The 16,708-nt window shown below is 42.3% G+C and overlaps 1 protein-coding gene across 1 annotated transcript in view; it reads left to right on the top strand.

Moving 5' to 3' along the window:
• Positions 1–16,343, top strand: part of DCLK1 (doublecortin like kinase 1) — a 334,035-nt gene extending 317,692 nt beyond the window's left edge. The window contains exon 17 of the mRNA XM_060129142.1: positions 14,900–16,343. Within this exon, the coding sequence (XP_059985125.1) occupies positions 14,900–15,064 (165 nt within the window). The 3' untranslated portion in view covers positions 15,065–16,343. The remainder of the gene's footprint in view (positions 1–14,899) is intronic.
• Positions 16,344–16,708: the final 365 nt, after the last annotated feature.

Genomic DNA, 16,708 nt, shown 5'->3' with positions numbered 1-16,708 from the left:
GGCATGAATGCTTTCCCCAGAGGCTATCAAATGATGTATTTTATTTTAAACTGCCTCTATTATAGGAGTGCTTTTTCGTAAATTATATACACCCTTTAAAATTAAAATATATATATACTGTTTAGAACAGAGTATCAGCTTGTTTTTTTCAGAAAATCAGCAATTAAATCATTGGTCTTTAACCGGTAGTTCTCTTTCCTTAGTTAGAAACCTCACTATCTGCTCATAAAAGAATTCATGACACTTTTTCTTTCTCGGAATGACAAAGGAGAAAAGAGCATACTGTCATAACAAACAGACTCTAATCACAGGTGTAATTTATGACATGAGTGTAGTTTAACATGCATTCATGGTTCTGAACCTTAATGTTTTCTGTTCGTGTTGTCATTTTTTTCTTCTCTTCCTCCCACCCCCTACATTATTAAGATCAAAGAGAGGACAAATGATAACTTTATATTAAGGTCCTCGAGTTGGCTGGGAGAGTAATTACCAGCTGGAGGCTCACGGGCATCATAGAGCCCTTCTCGAAGGAGAAAAGGTATCTGACATTTAGGTCAGGTGACATGATTAGGTGGAAACCCATTGCTGTCCTTATAACTACAACAGTCTGCGTCCATTGTTCCTCCACTGCCTTTCCCAGTGGTCGGGGGATTAAAACCAAACCAAACCAAACCAAAGAAACCCAGAACAGAGCAGAGAAAGGGAAACAAAAGGTTATTAAAATGCAATTTATAGACATAAAATGGAATTAGAGATGACATTTTAACGGCGGACTTCTTGAGAGCCGAGGGATGGGAGGGAGGCATTATTAGATTTGCTCAGCTTGATGAAGAACCGATGACTCAGATGTCACTTCCAATTTATTTTTCCTCATTTAATGCTGTTTATTATTTTAACCAACAATTTTCCTAATGCTTTTGAGTTCTTCTTTTGCATTTTGGTCATGCAAATAGAGCATTTCAGTCTAATTGAACAAATCCATACTAATCAATGGGCAAATAATTGTGATAGTGGGAAGCTTCCTTCTAAAGCGAGAGGCCTCTGCACTGGGGCATTCCCAAATGCGGAGTTATGGGGCACTTTGCCTGTAGATGGCAATAAAGAGCCAGTTACTGAGTAGCCATCCCTGGGCTGAAACAGAAATGCAGGCCTTCATCTTCCTAACAGCAAGTGTACTTCAATTTTTTTTTCTAAATAAAACGAACTGTACATTTTTAAAAAGATTAAAATCTCACATTGCTGTTCCGTGAACACTGGGATAGCCTAGTTTATAATCAGAATACCGAATCTTCTGAGCAGTTTTTAGTTTGAACAAGTGCCCCGGCATGTTTTTGAAATGCCTTTGTGAATTTTGTAGTAGAAACTGTCATCAGCATCATGCCCGTACCACACTTGAAAGCATTCATGAGCCTCTCCAGAAAGAAAGGTGGTCAACTTGCATCCTCTCATGGGCAGAATGGGGGAGTGGGCATACAGCATGATTATTGTTTCTCAAATCTGGGGACTGAATCTTTTATTCCTAGGTAGCCAAAGGCTAACAACTTATTCCAGGAGGAACAACTTTGAGAACTTATCCTGTCTTCTATTTATTGTACCTTTTGTTAATCATAAGCACTTAACTGTACATATGCGTTTTTAATATACAGCGAAAATTATTTTTCATTTTATTTTCTTGGAGAAAATTTACTGTTTTGTACCATACCTTTTTAGTTCAGAAATGTAATTGATTCACCTTTAAGAACAGCTCTGCTTCTGAAGATTAACTCTTAAAGAAAGAAATCCAAATTGCTGTGATTTATGGGGATTCAAAACTTGATTCTTTTCTTCTTTTATTTCATATTTATGAAGGCCTCAAACTTAAGCTTCATGGGGTAAGATTTGGGGGGTGGGCGTCCAATCTGCTTTCTCTTAGGTGGCTAAAGCTGATTTCAGCACTTTATTGTAAAGCATTTTCCATTGCTCTAGAATATGAAGACGTGTTTATATCTTTTGAAATTGAGAGGATATTATTAAGTGTGCATTCAAAACCTTGTTTGACAAATTAGATCTTTTCTAACAAATTGGCCTCCGAGATATTCATGGGGGATTAGTGTCTTTTCTCGCCTTTTTTATTTTCAATGTGCAGATTTAGGATATTAGCTAGTCACCCTGCAGAAGAGGCATCGTAACTCTATATACATATATAGTCGATGAAGAACAGCTTGGTCTGGAGTCTTAATACTTTAGCACAATGTCGATCCACTGAGTTGCCCCCATTTCTCTCTGCTCAGCTGGACCACGGGTTTACCATCAAGAGATCAGGGTCTTTGGACTACTACCAACAACCAGGAATGTATTGGATAAGGTATGAGATGGTGCAGCTCAAGTCAGTGTTTCCATGGCAACGTGCTGGCAGTCTCCATTAACCAGTTCCTTCAGTGGATAAACATGCTTTTGATTTGTTATCCAGTCCATATGCTGCTTTATCAGTTTCATTTTAATCTTGATTGAGATGCCACACCCCCTCATTCTTTTTTTTCACCCCATTATTCACACTGACATTTGCCAGCTTTCTTTCCATTGCACATGCTCAGTATCAATTTTCCTTACAGTTAAAAGGACAGTATATTTAGTGTTAATGTCAAAGCATTTGCCTGATGTTGCTAATTAAAACAATGATTTCTAGTGTTTTGTCCCTTAACAAATGGAAGAACAATAGTACCTTAGTATATGTTCTATAGAAGTATATACTGTCATTTTAAAATCATCAAGCCCGACCTTAACCTTAGTAGATGGATGAAACAATGCATTTACACCTTAGTCATAGAAGCTCCTCCGAGCACAGTGAGCTATAGAATGCATTGTGTGTGTTGGTAAGCTTGTGTTTTCAAATCCTCCACCTTTTTGTTTCATTTTGTTTTTGTTTTATTGTTACCTCTCTCCCCCTGGAAATCCCTTTATGTACTAGCTATTGCATGAATTTATTTTTCGATATTTTGTAACGGTCAGATTACTTAGCTGGCTTATCTGCTCAAGCAAAAGGGACTATGGGAGGTATCGATTTTTTTTTAACTGGGTTAAGAATTCTATCCAATCGTTTTCTATTCCAGTCAACTGCACTGGCATTTCCTTCAAGGGGCATTGTTTGTGTCTCTTTAAGTTATCCACAGGCAGGATGAGTTTTGATGATATGAGGAATGAACTCTGAGAAGTGCTAGGCAACTTTTCTCCTCCATCTTAATGTTTCTGAAATGATCTCCAGGTAAAGCTCCACATCTTAGCGTTTGCTAAGAAAAAATTCCACTGGGTTTGGCATTTCCCCCAAACAATGGTGCCTTATGCTGTTCATGGAATAGACCAAGTTGTTTAAAAAAAAAAAGGAAAGAAAAGAAAGAATAACATATATAATATACAATTTAACCCCCAATTATTACTCCTAATGTTTTAGTCTAATTAGACACTAGAATCAAAGGCATTAGAGATGCAGAAAAGGCCACCCTTTGACAAACTCTCCAAATATCTAAGATCATGATATTTCTAAGCCTGCTGAAAGCAAGAAAATACCCAAACTTCAATAAATATCAAAGTCAGTTTTACACAGAAGGCTGTTTGTATCTTCTATACATATCTGCATACAGGAGTTGCACACTCACCTTTTTATTTACCTAAATAAATAGCTTTATAGATACAGAAAGAACTTTTTTATTTTTCACCTTTCTTTTGTGGGGGGGTGTGTGAATCAATCATGATTTGCCTTTGTGCAGACTCTTTACATGGAAGATGATCCATCCATCTTTTACTTTTTCCTGAAAGATAATACACATTTTGAAGAGTGCACATCTCAACGTAGCCCTAAGGGTAAATGCTGACCTGCAGTCTGTCCGCATTAATTAGCTTTGCCTGGTTTTGTTCTTTCTATAAATCGAATCATGCTCCATCCTTTTTTAATTGTATGTCTCCTAACCTCAGGCATATTAACCAAACATTTATGAGTTTAGTTGATATACAATTAAAAATAGGCATCAAACATGTCTAATTACAGTTGTGCATATTTGTATAACACAAATTACACATAAATTTCAAAAAAAAACCTCTAGAAAATTATATTACTAAATTGGTGGGCTTAGGGGTGAGTGCAAAACACCAAATAAACAGTAATTAATAAACGTAGCCAAGTATAAAAAGGTCATTTGACTAAAATCCTAGCGATGGTTCCCATCAGCAGACAAAATGACACATCCCTGAATAATGGGCAGGAGCAGATGGAAGATAATCTCTTTTTTCTTTCCCACATAAACTGCTCTGCTTTCCAGCTGGGGGCAGTAACAACAACGTTTATAGATAATGCTGTACTAAACAGCACACCCAGTATGTAAAGCTAAATTGGAGAAATGATGCTAAAAACTCATCGGCGTATATGCTTAATTAGGAAGTTTTATAATGCCATTTAGCCCGGAACGAACACACTCTCCTCACTGATTACAGATGCTCGCCTTTTATCTCCTTGGAAGTGGGAGCATTTGTCTAACCATGGTGGCAGCCAACTTTTTAACATAAGCAATCATTGCAGGTGAAACATCCCCACTCCCAATTGTTGTGTTTACGAGTGCTCCTGGCTGTTTTCACTGCTCTGAGCGGAACGCCTGGGAGAGGAGCTTGTGTTTTGTAAAGCAGCTCACATCAGGGCAGAGGCTTGGGAAACGGCTCTTCGGGGTGCCCAGAATTGGCATGTCCCTCTTAGTAGGCTTTTTGGGGATTGGAGACATGGTGGGGGCCATGCCTCCTCCTTGCATTCATTCTCCTGCCTCGAACAGAGGGATGCTTCCAAGCGGTAGCCAGGGCAGCAGCATCCTGCATAGCTTCCTTTTCCGGGAGACCTTTTGCTCCTGTGCCCCCGAGTCTGGAGGTGAGCCCCTCCCAGGAATGAGCTGCCTGGGCCATTCCACCCTCTCACACACATCCCTGCCTCTCTCAAGTGAAGCTGCCCCTGTGGCAGGCACTGTACCAGCAGCACATGGAGAAGAATTCCTGCATCTTCTGCACGCAGAACAAGGCAACAGCCAGAACCTGATTAAATGAAACAAATACCAAAACAAGACACGCGCTAAGAATGCCAAATGAGAGATAACGCAGAGGTGAGCTAGGACAGAAGGGGGGTTGAGGTCAGGCCTGACGTGACTCGTGTGCAGACTAGATTCAAGCACTGTCCTGAAACAGCGAGTAACGAGGCAGAGCGGCAGCAGCCGTACGCAGCCCTTGCAAGGCTATTAAATGCTGTCGTGCTCGGGTGTGAAAAGGAGTGGGGTCAGTTAAAGGCATCTTGCTCGGCGCAGGTTTGGAAGTTCCCACAAAAGCCAGAGAGGAACCCCCCCACGTGGTGTGAAGAGGGTTCCAAAGGCACACAGCAAGTTGCAGGGCACAGGTTGCTTTAGGGATGGTGGCCTTGGCCTTGCTCTGCCATCGAGAAAAGTCTCCCCATGCTCCATGAGTGTAAAAAGTGCTGCAGGAAGGAAGGAGAGGGGCCTCTGTTCTAGGAAGGGATTAACCACCCTCCGTACCCCAGCACTTAACACATAGAAGAGGCATAGATTTAAACTTCAAAACCATCCAAACTGTGATTGCAGAGAAAAGTATAGGGGAGGTATGAGGTTTGGTAGGGCAGCTGTACCGTGATGCTAAAAAGTGAGTTATTGGCCAGGAGGCTCAAAAGCTGGGCCACAGTACTTTGTATTATAGTTCCACAAATGGTCATAGAGAGAGACACAGGGCTAGGGAGACATCTGTGTTATTCTACCAAGTCAAACAACAGGTTGCTCGCTGTTTGAGATTTTATTTTGTTTCGTTTTACCTTCAGAGCCCCCTTAAGAGCAGGTCCCAACAATATATATATATATTTGCCTTTTTAAAACTTAACGTACTTGCTATTAGAAATGAGAAATTTCCATGGCATTCCACGACTTACTGATTGGGTGTAAACTGTATATGTTTTCCTGAGATTCCTGGTGATTCGGTATTGATGGACAATTTTGCGGTATCGTATTTATTTTCATCTTGCTTCAGAACCTCTTTCCCCCTTTATGATTTAAAAAGATGCCTACACTCTATTCTATGTATTCTTTCCTGCCATACTTTGCCTCCGTATGTTCCTCAGTGATGTTTACGGATAGGATGTAGGTTTTATCAGGTATAAATGTGTAGGAAAGAATAATCATAAAGAACTTAATCATAAGTATTGACACACTGTTATTCTATTAAGAAAGAGTGTAAATATCCATATGCTGAAGTCAAACAATTCTCAAATACATGTCAAACACATGACACTTCTAGAAACTAAAAAGTCTTGAAAATTGAAATGAAACCAACTTGATTAAAGATTGGCAGCTCTGTGCACGGAGAGTTGCATGGAGAGTTTGTGGCTTTGGTGTCAGGAAGCCCTGGTTTTGGATCCAGCCTGTCCTACTTACTGTGTTGTGACCTTGGGCAAGGTACACGTTCCTCCTCTGATTCTTAATTTCCCCATCTATAAAAATGAGACGAGTATTATCAACCAACCTTCCACATCTGTCATGAAGATGACATGAGTGGCCTGTGCAAAAGCACCTCCATGGACCCAGCCCAAATGAGGAGCCCAGAAAAGATAGAGTCATCCACTCCACACCACACGAGAGACAGATTTTCCTGGGAAGACTGATCTCTCTCCAGATCCAAGCATTTGTAATTAAAGGAGAACCGTGACCTTTTTTGATGTTCTGATTGGGATAAACTGTTGAATAACTTATATGTTAGATTATTCATGAATTGGGGCATTAAATTTTACTTACTCTATAGCCCCCCAAATCCTGATGAAGTGTAAGTTTAAAAAGTTATCCTCTAGGGCAGGGGTTGGCAAATTACAGCCAGCCAATGGGCCAAATCTAGCTCACTGCCTGGTTTTTAAATAAAGTTTTATTGGCACACAGCCACACCCATTCATTTATAAATTACCTATGGTTGCTTCTACTCTACAAGGGCAGAATTGAGTAGTTGTGTCAGAGAATCATATAGCCTACAAAGTCTAAAGTATTAACTCTTGGTCTTCCCAGAAAAAGTTTCTCAATTCCTGTTGTAGGAGAAAAATGTTTCTAAATTAAAAGACAGGGAGTTCCCTGGTGGTCCAGTGGTTAGAACTCGGCGCTTTCACTGCTGCGGCCCTGGTTCGATCCCTGGTCAGGGAACTAAGATCCCACAAGCTGTGTGGCGTGGCCAAATTAAAAAAAAAAAAAAAAAAAGAAAGAAAAAAAGCACCACCTGGCAGGCTTGTTAAAAACTGTATCACCACCAGCTAGTGGAATGCAGGGCACATAGAAGGCACTTCAATAAATATTTGTTAAATTAATGAACGATTGAATTTTCCCATGAAGGGACCATTACTATAGAGAAACCTTGATTGTGAAGATAAATGTGTTTTTTTAAGAGTTTGGACAATCAAATCACATATGAGATGCTCTACAGTAGCATCCCACTATAGCAACCCAAGAGTAATTCTTCGGCAAAGCTAAAAAAATTGTTTTTGCAATAAAAGGAGTTACCCCTTAATCTACCTGCTTAGTAAGTTCTAAATTTTCAGATTTTCTTAAGATAAACTGTGCCTACAGCTGTCCTTTAGTTTACTGGCATGATGAAGGAAAAACAACATGGCAGCTCAGCTTAGCTTCCTCTGTGAGAAAATCAGGGGCCGTAGGGCAGAAGAAACACGTGAATTTTGCCCTCTAGAAACCTGACCTCAGCAAGTGGCTGTCATTTTAACCCCCTGATGGGAGGCCATCAGCAACCCTCTGCAGAGTTGGACCAATGTGGGATTCTATTAAGAACCAGATCAGCGGGAGGAGCCTATATTTATGACGTGGTGGGGAAGCATGGGGCCGCGCTGCCCCAGGAAATGCGGAATCACATTTAAGAGATGGGTACCTAGAAAGGAGCTTTGAAGGCCGCTGGTTTCATGAAGCCTGCTTTTGCCATTTAAATGGTCACCTTCACTTTAGGGAAATACCGTGTCTTAGACCCAGATACTGTGCAGTTCCTGCCTGGCGAGACCCCAAAGGGATGTTAAAGCAAAACGAAACAGAACCATAATAAGCATGACAGCAAGCCAAAAAAAAAAAAATGAGAAGGGTGGATATATCAATCTAGGTGTCAGTTTAATTTTACTATCAAGCAAAACATTTCCAAAGTGGCAAGCAAATCGTAACTCAGTCCCTACAGAGTAAGGGCAAGCAAAGGAGAGAGCGTTCCTGAGATTAATGCCCCAACAGCTGCATCCCTGGCTCAGTCTCCTAGGTAGTATGAATAATGGATGGGCTCAAAGGCAACATGCACGATAATGTTCTTTTATTAATGAAATGAAGACTGTTTGGGATGGCTGGCAATAAATTAAGAAAAGCGAAGAAGGAAAAACAGTCACCGTTCGCCTCTGAAAAATGCAGTTACTTAAATCCAATAATTACTGCCACGACAGGAAACATTGCCTCCGAACTTAAACGAGGTACATCTCTTGTGGGTCCTGCACATAGTGCAGAACAGAAATATTTTTGATCCATAGACTGGAAGGCCTGTTGTTTACGAAGAGAAAAACATAACCCATTTTAGTAGATTGAGGGTGATATTAAGCATATTCAGGTATTTCATAGGTGGAAGTTTCCCTAGGAGTGAGGCACTGTCCTTCAGCTCAGGCTGTGGACTGGGAAATGGCTTGATGTGGTTAGAAAACGTGTCCAAGGTCACATAATCAGCTGAGCTAGGACAAAAAGCTGGTTCTCCTGACTTCCCCCTGCTGCTGCTACCAAGGGGATTAAGCTAAAGCTACCAGACAAGGCAAGCATTACACAGATGTGGGTGACTCAGACTTGCAAAAACAAAGTAATGCTCCAATTCATATTCTCACTTCATTCCTGACCTTCCACCTCCATGCTGTATTTTTCCTATAACATTGCAAAGATAGGCCAGATGGGTACCTCCTAGGTATTTATGCTGATTTCCAAATTTAATGTCAGAGAGAAGATTTAAAATATCTGAGTACTGTGTGGAGGACAGTGTTGTTTTATTTTAACAGAAAAGGCCAAAGATCTATCTGTTGTTGGAATACATTTTCTGGGTATTAGGCAAGCACCGTCTCTGATTCGCGCATGCTTGGTGTTAGGGCAGGCACCAAAACGTGATGGATATGAATTTCTCTAAGAGCTCCAACTGCTATGTGTGTCGCCCCCAGATTTGCTGAGGTAACTGGCATGATCTTACCGTTCCTCGGTTTTCACACTTCATCTAGCATCTCCTAAGGACACTCTGATCACCAAGAGCTTGCGGTCTGAGGTAGGGATATGCAGTGTTTCTTTCATGTAGAGCAGGTTTATATTAGTTTCTCCATATCATTTTATTTGGTCAGTTATTTGGTCTGTCAGGATCCCCCAGTCCACTGTTAGCTGGCTATAGCCCCGCACACGACATAGCCGTTGTTATTGGGTACATATTTTAAATAACTAGATTAGAGCTTCCTATTTGGTTACTACTGGTCAGCTCCAGAATCTCAAGAGATTTCTTGCTCACCTCTAACCTGTGATACTTAGCACCAAAATGTGATAATGCAGGCTTCAGATTGTCTTACGAGCTTTTAATGAAGTGATAACTTACTGAGGAAACACTTGGGAATTCTACTGCAAGTCCATTCATGTCTGTTCCACAAAGCTGCAAACCGTGAGCAAAATAACCAATAAAATAATAAATCCGTTAAGAAGTCTTAAGTTTTAATGGAACATCAAGACTTAGGACCACCTTACCTTACAAAGATAGGCATTAGGGAGGAGAGACCCAATTTCCTTGATATCTGGGAAATTTTTGTGATTGAGAAAGAGGAAAGCAGTCTTTCAGAAATGGTTGAAAGGGCCCTGAATTTAAATCTATGATACAGCGCTTCAGAGGGAAAGTTATGTTTTGAATGTTTTCTGGGGATAAAATTACCAGTTGGATAATATATATTTTTATAGCAATACTTTAAAAAATTATGTGTTGGCCTATTATTTCTATTTCTTTGCTGAATTCATCTGTCTTGAACTACATGTTGGGCCACAGAATTAAACTGTAAAATTTTAACTGTACAGATTTTAGAGGCAATTAATTTTACAGCTACACTTAAAATTCTAAAGGTATCATATATAACAGTGCTTACTGTGAAAAGGAATTGGACCACAATATGTAGTTGTTGAGTAGATAAATATATGAGGTGATTAATGTTATCTAATGTAAGCATTTGATCATATCTAAAACAAATTGCACTCTTAAATATTGGACTCATAATACCTTTGACTTCTTACTCTTTTGTATTATAGAGTTGTTCGGGGTTCTGTTTTCTTTTGTCATTGCTATTCGGAAAGTACATAATCACCTAAAATAATCTAATTCTGTATTAACTGAGAAACATTTAATATGTCCCTTATATGTGTGTCACAGTTGGCTAGGCATTCTGGAAAAATGCAAAGAAGTTTCAGATCCTACCCTAGAGCAGCTTGCATGGGATTTGGGAAATATGCACAGGAAAGGTAATAGGCCTGTGTGCAGTAAGTGTCAAAGGTTTGGTCAAGACAATACTTGCCTGAGGAATTTAGAAAGAAAAAGTGTGATGCAGAAGGTAAAATTTGATCAAATCTTGGAAAATAGAGAAATGCGAGTGGGCAGGAAGTGGGAGAGGTGATGTCAGGTTGGTGAACACGGTAAGCCAGGATGCAGAGGTGAGCGTGATTAAAATACCTTCAGGGAGATATCAGTTTGGACTGTGTGGATTGCAAGGGAAGAAAACCCAAACCAAACTGGCTTTCAGCAAAAAGAAGTAGTATGATTTTATATAATCTGAAAGGTCCAAAGGTTGGGTCTGGCTTCAGTGATGTGTGGATTCAGCACTCGGTAGGGCTTGGTTTCTTTCCATCCCTCCACTCTGCCTCCCCGTGCCGGCTTTAGTCTGGAACTTCACGTGGTACCAGGATGTGGGAAGCAGCTCCAGGCTTGCTATCCTCTCAGTTGGGATTCACTGTGAATGTGCAGTCTCAGTGAAAGTCTCCTCATGTCCCGTGAACTGGGTCGGGTGCCCATCCTGAACCAATCACGGGTATTGGCGAACACAGTCAGCACAGGCTTGCTTCTGGGTCACAAACCCATCTGCACCCCACCCTCAGAGATGGAGGTAGGGTCCCCTTCACTGGAACCACAGATTACGTGAGCGGGGGATTTCCAAAGGGAAACCGAGGTGTGGTTAACCGTAAGCTAAATGGATGCTGTGCCCACTAACGGGGACATGAGGTCTGCTGATATCACAGTGATCGCTTTGAGTAATAACAGGAACTAGACCCTGGAAGTTTTTATTGTAAGCACATTGTGACTGTTAGGACAAGGAGTCCAACTTTATGAGGAATTGTAAACAAATTGGACCTGCTGTGTGCAGGATGGGCTGGGGGTTGGCTGCTCTAGAGGGAAATAATGCGACCTCTGTTGTGCTTTCTCATATTTCTAAAGCCACAGCACTTAGAGAGTATCTCCTGTGTGCTAAGAGCTGTGGGGAACACAGACAGGATGCCCAGACTTGATCTTGCCCTCCACAGAGTCTACAATGTGGCAGGGAAGACAGTGCATCAGAGTCGATTGCGTTGCAGGCAGGATGCACAGTGATCGCTGTACTGGGCTTCATGGGAACACAGAGAGGTTCTTAAAATGAACCACAGTCCATAGAGCCAGAAGCAGAATAAGCAAGAGCCCTGGGAGGAGAGGTCTGTGGACAGTGATGCCCTCTCAGTCATCTTTGGGAGCAAGTCTGTTGGGGGCACTAAGCATTGCTTGTGTAGCATTTGAGAATGTTGCAAGGACCTGGGTGAGTCAGGAACTGCCTGTCTATCAATCAGCAGACCCAGGTCTCCCTAGGAGTTTACAGGCCTAGAATGGGATTGTCCACGTGGTAGAGGCTGGCTTGCTGTCCCTGAGAGAGCTCTCGGGCCATCAGCACGTGAAGCTCTTGTCTTTTGGCCTCTGACGCTGCTCGTGCTATCTCCTCCCTGGCTCACCCTGGCTAGGACCGGAGGAGGGAACCACTGGAGTGCGGTGGCTCCTTTGAGTTCTGTTTCAATAGACTTTAAATGGGAAGAAATTGCCTGGGCCTCACGTGGGAGGAGAACTGAGTTCTATTCCTAGTCAGTGATGCGAAACGGGCAAGTCTCTCCACATACCTGGGCCTCAGTTTCCCTGCCTGTAAAGGCAAAGCCCTGGGCGAAGAATGCTTTATAAATGCTCTTTCAATTCTAAGAGTCTATACATCCAACAGAAAGAACCATCACACCCTTTTCCATGACCTGTGATCATGACATGCTATGTCTCCAAAAATAGCTGCTGTGAAGTTACTGGTGAATCAGCACAACTGAAAGCTCAGGAGCATTTGAGCATGAAGGCCCGTCAACAAAGGCCAGCATTTAAAAGCTGCTAACTAGAGAAACTGGCAGGAGTGGCCAGGACTGACTGCTTAAATGGGACAGAGCAAGGGCTGTCCAGGCAGAGGGACAAGTAAGGAAGAGGATGTGACTGACCTTATGAGCATCTGGACAAATGAACATGAAAATAAGGGGGATGGGACCATCCAAGCCCATGAGTGCCACCAGCGTCTGCATAAACTGCATTACAGTATTGGTGGAGAAATGGCTTATTTCAGTGCTGACAGCCAAGAGAGTGACTTGGAATAATTGAGTCAATTATGGGGAGATGAGGTAAATATGGAGAAGGTGCCAGTGAGAGTAGGCAGGGAGGGAAGGTACTCTGAGGTAAGTTCTAATGAGAGCTTTGTTTTGCATTGTTTTCCTCTGACCTGCAGTTCCTTCATTTCAAAACAATATCTTACATTGTAAAGAAAAACAAAACAAAACAAAACACCACCTTCCATTTCTGGGAGTCTTCACCATTTTGAAAGCATTTGCACATCCATTTTTATATATAGCAACTCTGGAGGGTGGGAGGGTGTTATCTCTGCTCCTTATTTAACTGAGAACTGAGTGAATGGTTCCCATGGTCAGCAGTGGACGGAACAGGACTCAAAATTTCTGACTACAAACCCGCTGTGCAATTTTCTCCCCGACACTAGAGAACCTCAGTCCACTAGTCAGTCAGTATTAGTCCCATGCCAGTGACTGTTTTCTTTCTCAAGAAGGTAGAAATAAAAATATTTTTTATGACCAAGAGAAGCGTTTATATTACTCTTGGATTAACTACAGAGTGGTTTTTATGTGTCAGACTAAATAGACGCCTGTTTTTTACATTCAACTCTACACAAACAGAGCATTTTCAGTTTGCTTTGAAAGCAAAATACCATGTGTTGTAACTTTACAATGTTTTAAATAAAGTTAGGAATTTGGATTTATGATGCTGAAAAATATCATAAAATCGGTGGGTATAAGACCAAGAACTATGTATGTGAGTTGAGTTGAGGGTCCTTAAAAATTCGACACTTCGAAGAATCAAAGGTAGACATTTCGACACACCAGTTATTGAATCATTGTATTAACAATCTAGTGAAACGAGAAGTGAATTATTAAAGTTTATCTTCCTCATTGATTTGTAACACTGTTATTCAGATAGTTTTTAAAGCAGAACAATTCAGCCTCATGAAGCCATTTACTGTACTGGTTTCTACACACTGCCTCTCTTTCTTTATTACTTCATTCTGGAACTTTGATTGCCCCATTTTAGATCTGAGATTGCTCTAATGCTACACTGCAATTGTATGAGGGGCTTAGTTTTCACTTTGTTCTCAGAAGCCGGCTGGCTATAAATTTATCTCTGTTCTTTGAAGAAGCTAACAGTAAATTTCCAAGAGGAAAAATGGTGGTATATATCCCTGTAGAGGAAAAGTAATCTCTTAAAAGCAGAATAACCTCCAGGCTACATCCTTTTAAAGAGGGACTTTCAAACAAGGATGCCTTCAACTTTTATATGTGTTCTGCATTTTTCTTCAGGCTTTGTACCTGCTCTTCTGCCCTCTGTGTAAGGTTTCTCTGTAATGATCCGTTCCTCCTCACACCCATTAAATCTGTAATGAAGTCATGCCCTTCCCAATCCTGATGTCATAATAACTTCCAGAGTTATGGCTAGAGAGCACATCCTGGAGATCATATGAGGTTTCCTCAGGAAAAGGAGGCATAGGGCCCAAGAGTTGGAATACCTACAACATCGAACTTCAGTTTCGTAAATTACCACACACTACAATGAAAATGAACTTTGTAAAGGAAAATCCATGGGAAGGTTTCCATCAGGTTTAACTGCATTCAAAGCAGTTTTCAATTTCAGGCATTGGGTTCATTCAGATTAAACCCATCCTTGCCAGAGATTGAGCCATACTCCCTCATCAACAGATAATAAGATCATTTAGAATGAGGAGGTGCTAAAATAACAGGACGAGCTTGTGGCTCTGTTTCCATGTCTGACAACTTCATCACCTCTCATCTTTATTAGACAGCTGCCTGGAGCTGAATGTTGATGAACGAGACATGCCTGGCGTCCTCACGTGTCAGACACACAGGCCTGAGGCTCCCATTTACCAGGGGGTCTCTGGCTAGGCTGGGAGCCACCGAGGGTATTAGATGTGGTGCTAGCGGAGGTCTGGGGAGGGCCAGGGAGCTGTTGAACCCACAACATCATCCATCCTGCCTGTGCCTGCAATGTCATGACCAGGTGCCCTTAGGAGCTGCTTGTGGGGGAGCAGAGGGCACCCCAGCAGTGGTGACTGTGGTCACCAAAAGTGAGTCATCGTGGACAGGTTAACTTAGCCAGCATATTTTTCTGACCTCAGAAAGTTCCAGAAATCGTTCCTTTTGCCATTTCCTTCAGCCTAATTGTCCTCTTTCTCATTTTATGCCCCTGCTAGACCACCGCTCTTGATAAGGAGAGGCAGGTTTTCCGACGAAGACGCCACCCGGATGTGAGGAGCCGGTACAAGGCCCAGCCAGCTCCGCCCGAACTCAACTCGGAATCGGAAGACTACTCCCCGAGCTCCTCCGAGACTGTTCGCTCCCCAAACTCGCCCTTTTAACAAGACCCTTTTACTCAAAGTCCTAGCTTAACCCTTTGAGACTCTGAGATTTGTTTTTCCAAATTTATGTAAAACAGTTTCATCTGATCTACCTAGCACTCAATGCTTGAATGGCCGAGCAGAACAGTGTGTTTTCTGGTATCCTTGTAGCGATTTCCCTTTGCTGAATGAGACTGTGACTTGTCGTTGGTGGAGATGGCAACTTGCTGCTAATCGGGTCCTCAAAGGGTTAAGGCTACTTTGCAACTTTTTTAAACATAGAAGCAATGAATGTTTTCATCAGTCAATCTAGGATCTGCAGTATGTAACATAGCACTTGTTAACCCTCTGAGTGCATAGGATTTTATGGGGAACCTTGGGGGATTTTTCAGGCCTTTGGATTTATACACACATGTTTCTTGACTTTGCTGCAGATCAAGGGGTTGTTATTAGATGCTGAGATGTCCAGACAAGAAGAGTGTCTAGAATGATATCTTGCGTGTCCTTTTTTGTGGGTTTAGAACATGGCAGGTTTATAACTTAAGCATCAGCACCCCCTCTTTCCTCTTCACAATCCTATTAAGAAAGGGGCTTTTTTTGCATTGGAGGTCTAACTGTCAGCTGCCCTGAGTCCTGCATCCTGAGTGGAGGGACTTGGGCCTGTGACCAACAGCCTGACCCAGGATATAGATGGTGCCCTGACCCCCAAATTGCCTCCATATGAAGATGTGCTGATGACGCCCCAGAAATGCTGCTTCCACTTCAGCTGCTGCTACTGCCAGCGCAGACCCTCAGGAAGGCACCATATCTTGTCCTGTGTTTGGTGAGTGAGAGTCTGCCTGCTCAGTATGAGACCTCTACAGGAAAAAACAAACAAAACACACAACTGGTGGAAAAGAGCAATAAATTGCCAGGTGCTCTATAGGGCTGGAATGTCAAACAGAAAGAGGCAACAAGATCCTGTTCTTTTTCTCACCTGCTTTTTCATGCATTTCAGTCTTCAGTGTGCAATCCACATAGAGTATGGAATCCGTAAAAAGGAGGAGCACCGGGTCATAGGGGCCCAGAGGCAGGTGCTCTGCAAGATGGCCGAGGAGAAAGCAGAGTGGGCAAACAATCTAGAATAGTCTCAAAATGGTTTTTAAAGAAATAAACCATTGGGAAGATAATTCCATGTGCATCTTTGGGTTACCATCTTTTGGTTACCTCAGGGAGAACAGGAATGGGAGACCTAGAGGGTATTCCTGAGGATAAAACTTCCACTCCCTAAGATGACTTTTTTTTTTTTTTTTTGCGGTACGCAGGCCTCTCACTGTTGTGGCCTCTCCCGTTGCGGAGCACAGGCTCCGGACGCGCAGACTCAACGGCCATGGCTCATGGGCCCAGCCGCTCCGCGGCATGTGGGATCTTCCCAGACGAGGGCACGAACCCATGTCCCCTGCATCGGCAGGCGGACTCTCAACCACTGCGCCACCAGGGAAGCCCAAGATGACCTTTTTATAGCACTGTCTTTAGCCATCCAGAGGGAGATGCTGTTTTCTCTCTTTGGGCCAAGTCCTGTCCGACACATGTATTTTACTCCTGTTACCAAATCTTTCTCCCTAGCCCTGTGTCTCCCCCGGTGAGCTTCTACTGCAGTGTGTCACGTTCAGAATGGGGGCCTGA

Source organism: Lagenorhynchus albirostris, chromosome 18 (assembly GCF_949774975.1).
Source record: "Lagenorhynchus albirostris chromosome 18, mLagAlb1.1, whole genome shotgun sequence".
NCBI classification, from domain to species: domain Eukaryota; kingdom Metazoa; phylum Chordata; class Mammalia; order Artiodactyla; family Delphinidae; genus Lagenorhynchus; species Lagenorhynchus albirostris.
The sequence above is the reverse complement of the archived record's forward strand: the minus strand, read 5'-3'. Positions and strand labels throughout refer to the sequence as shown.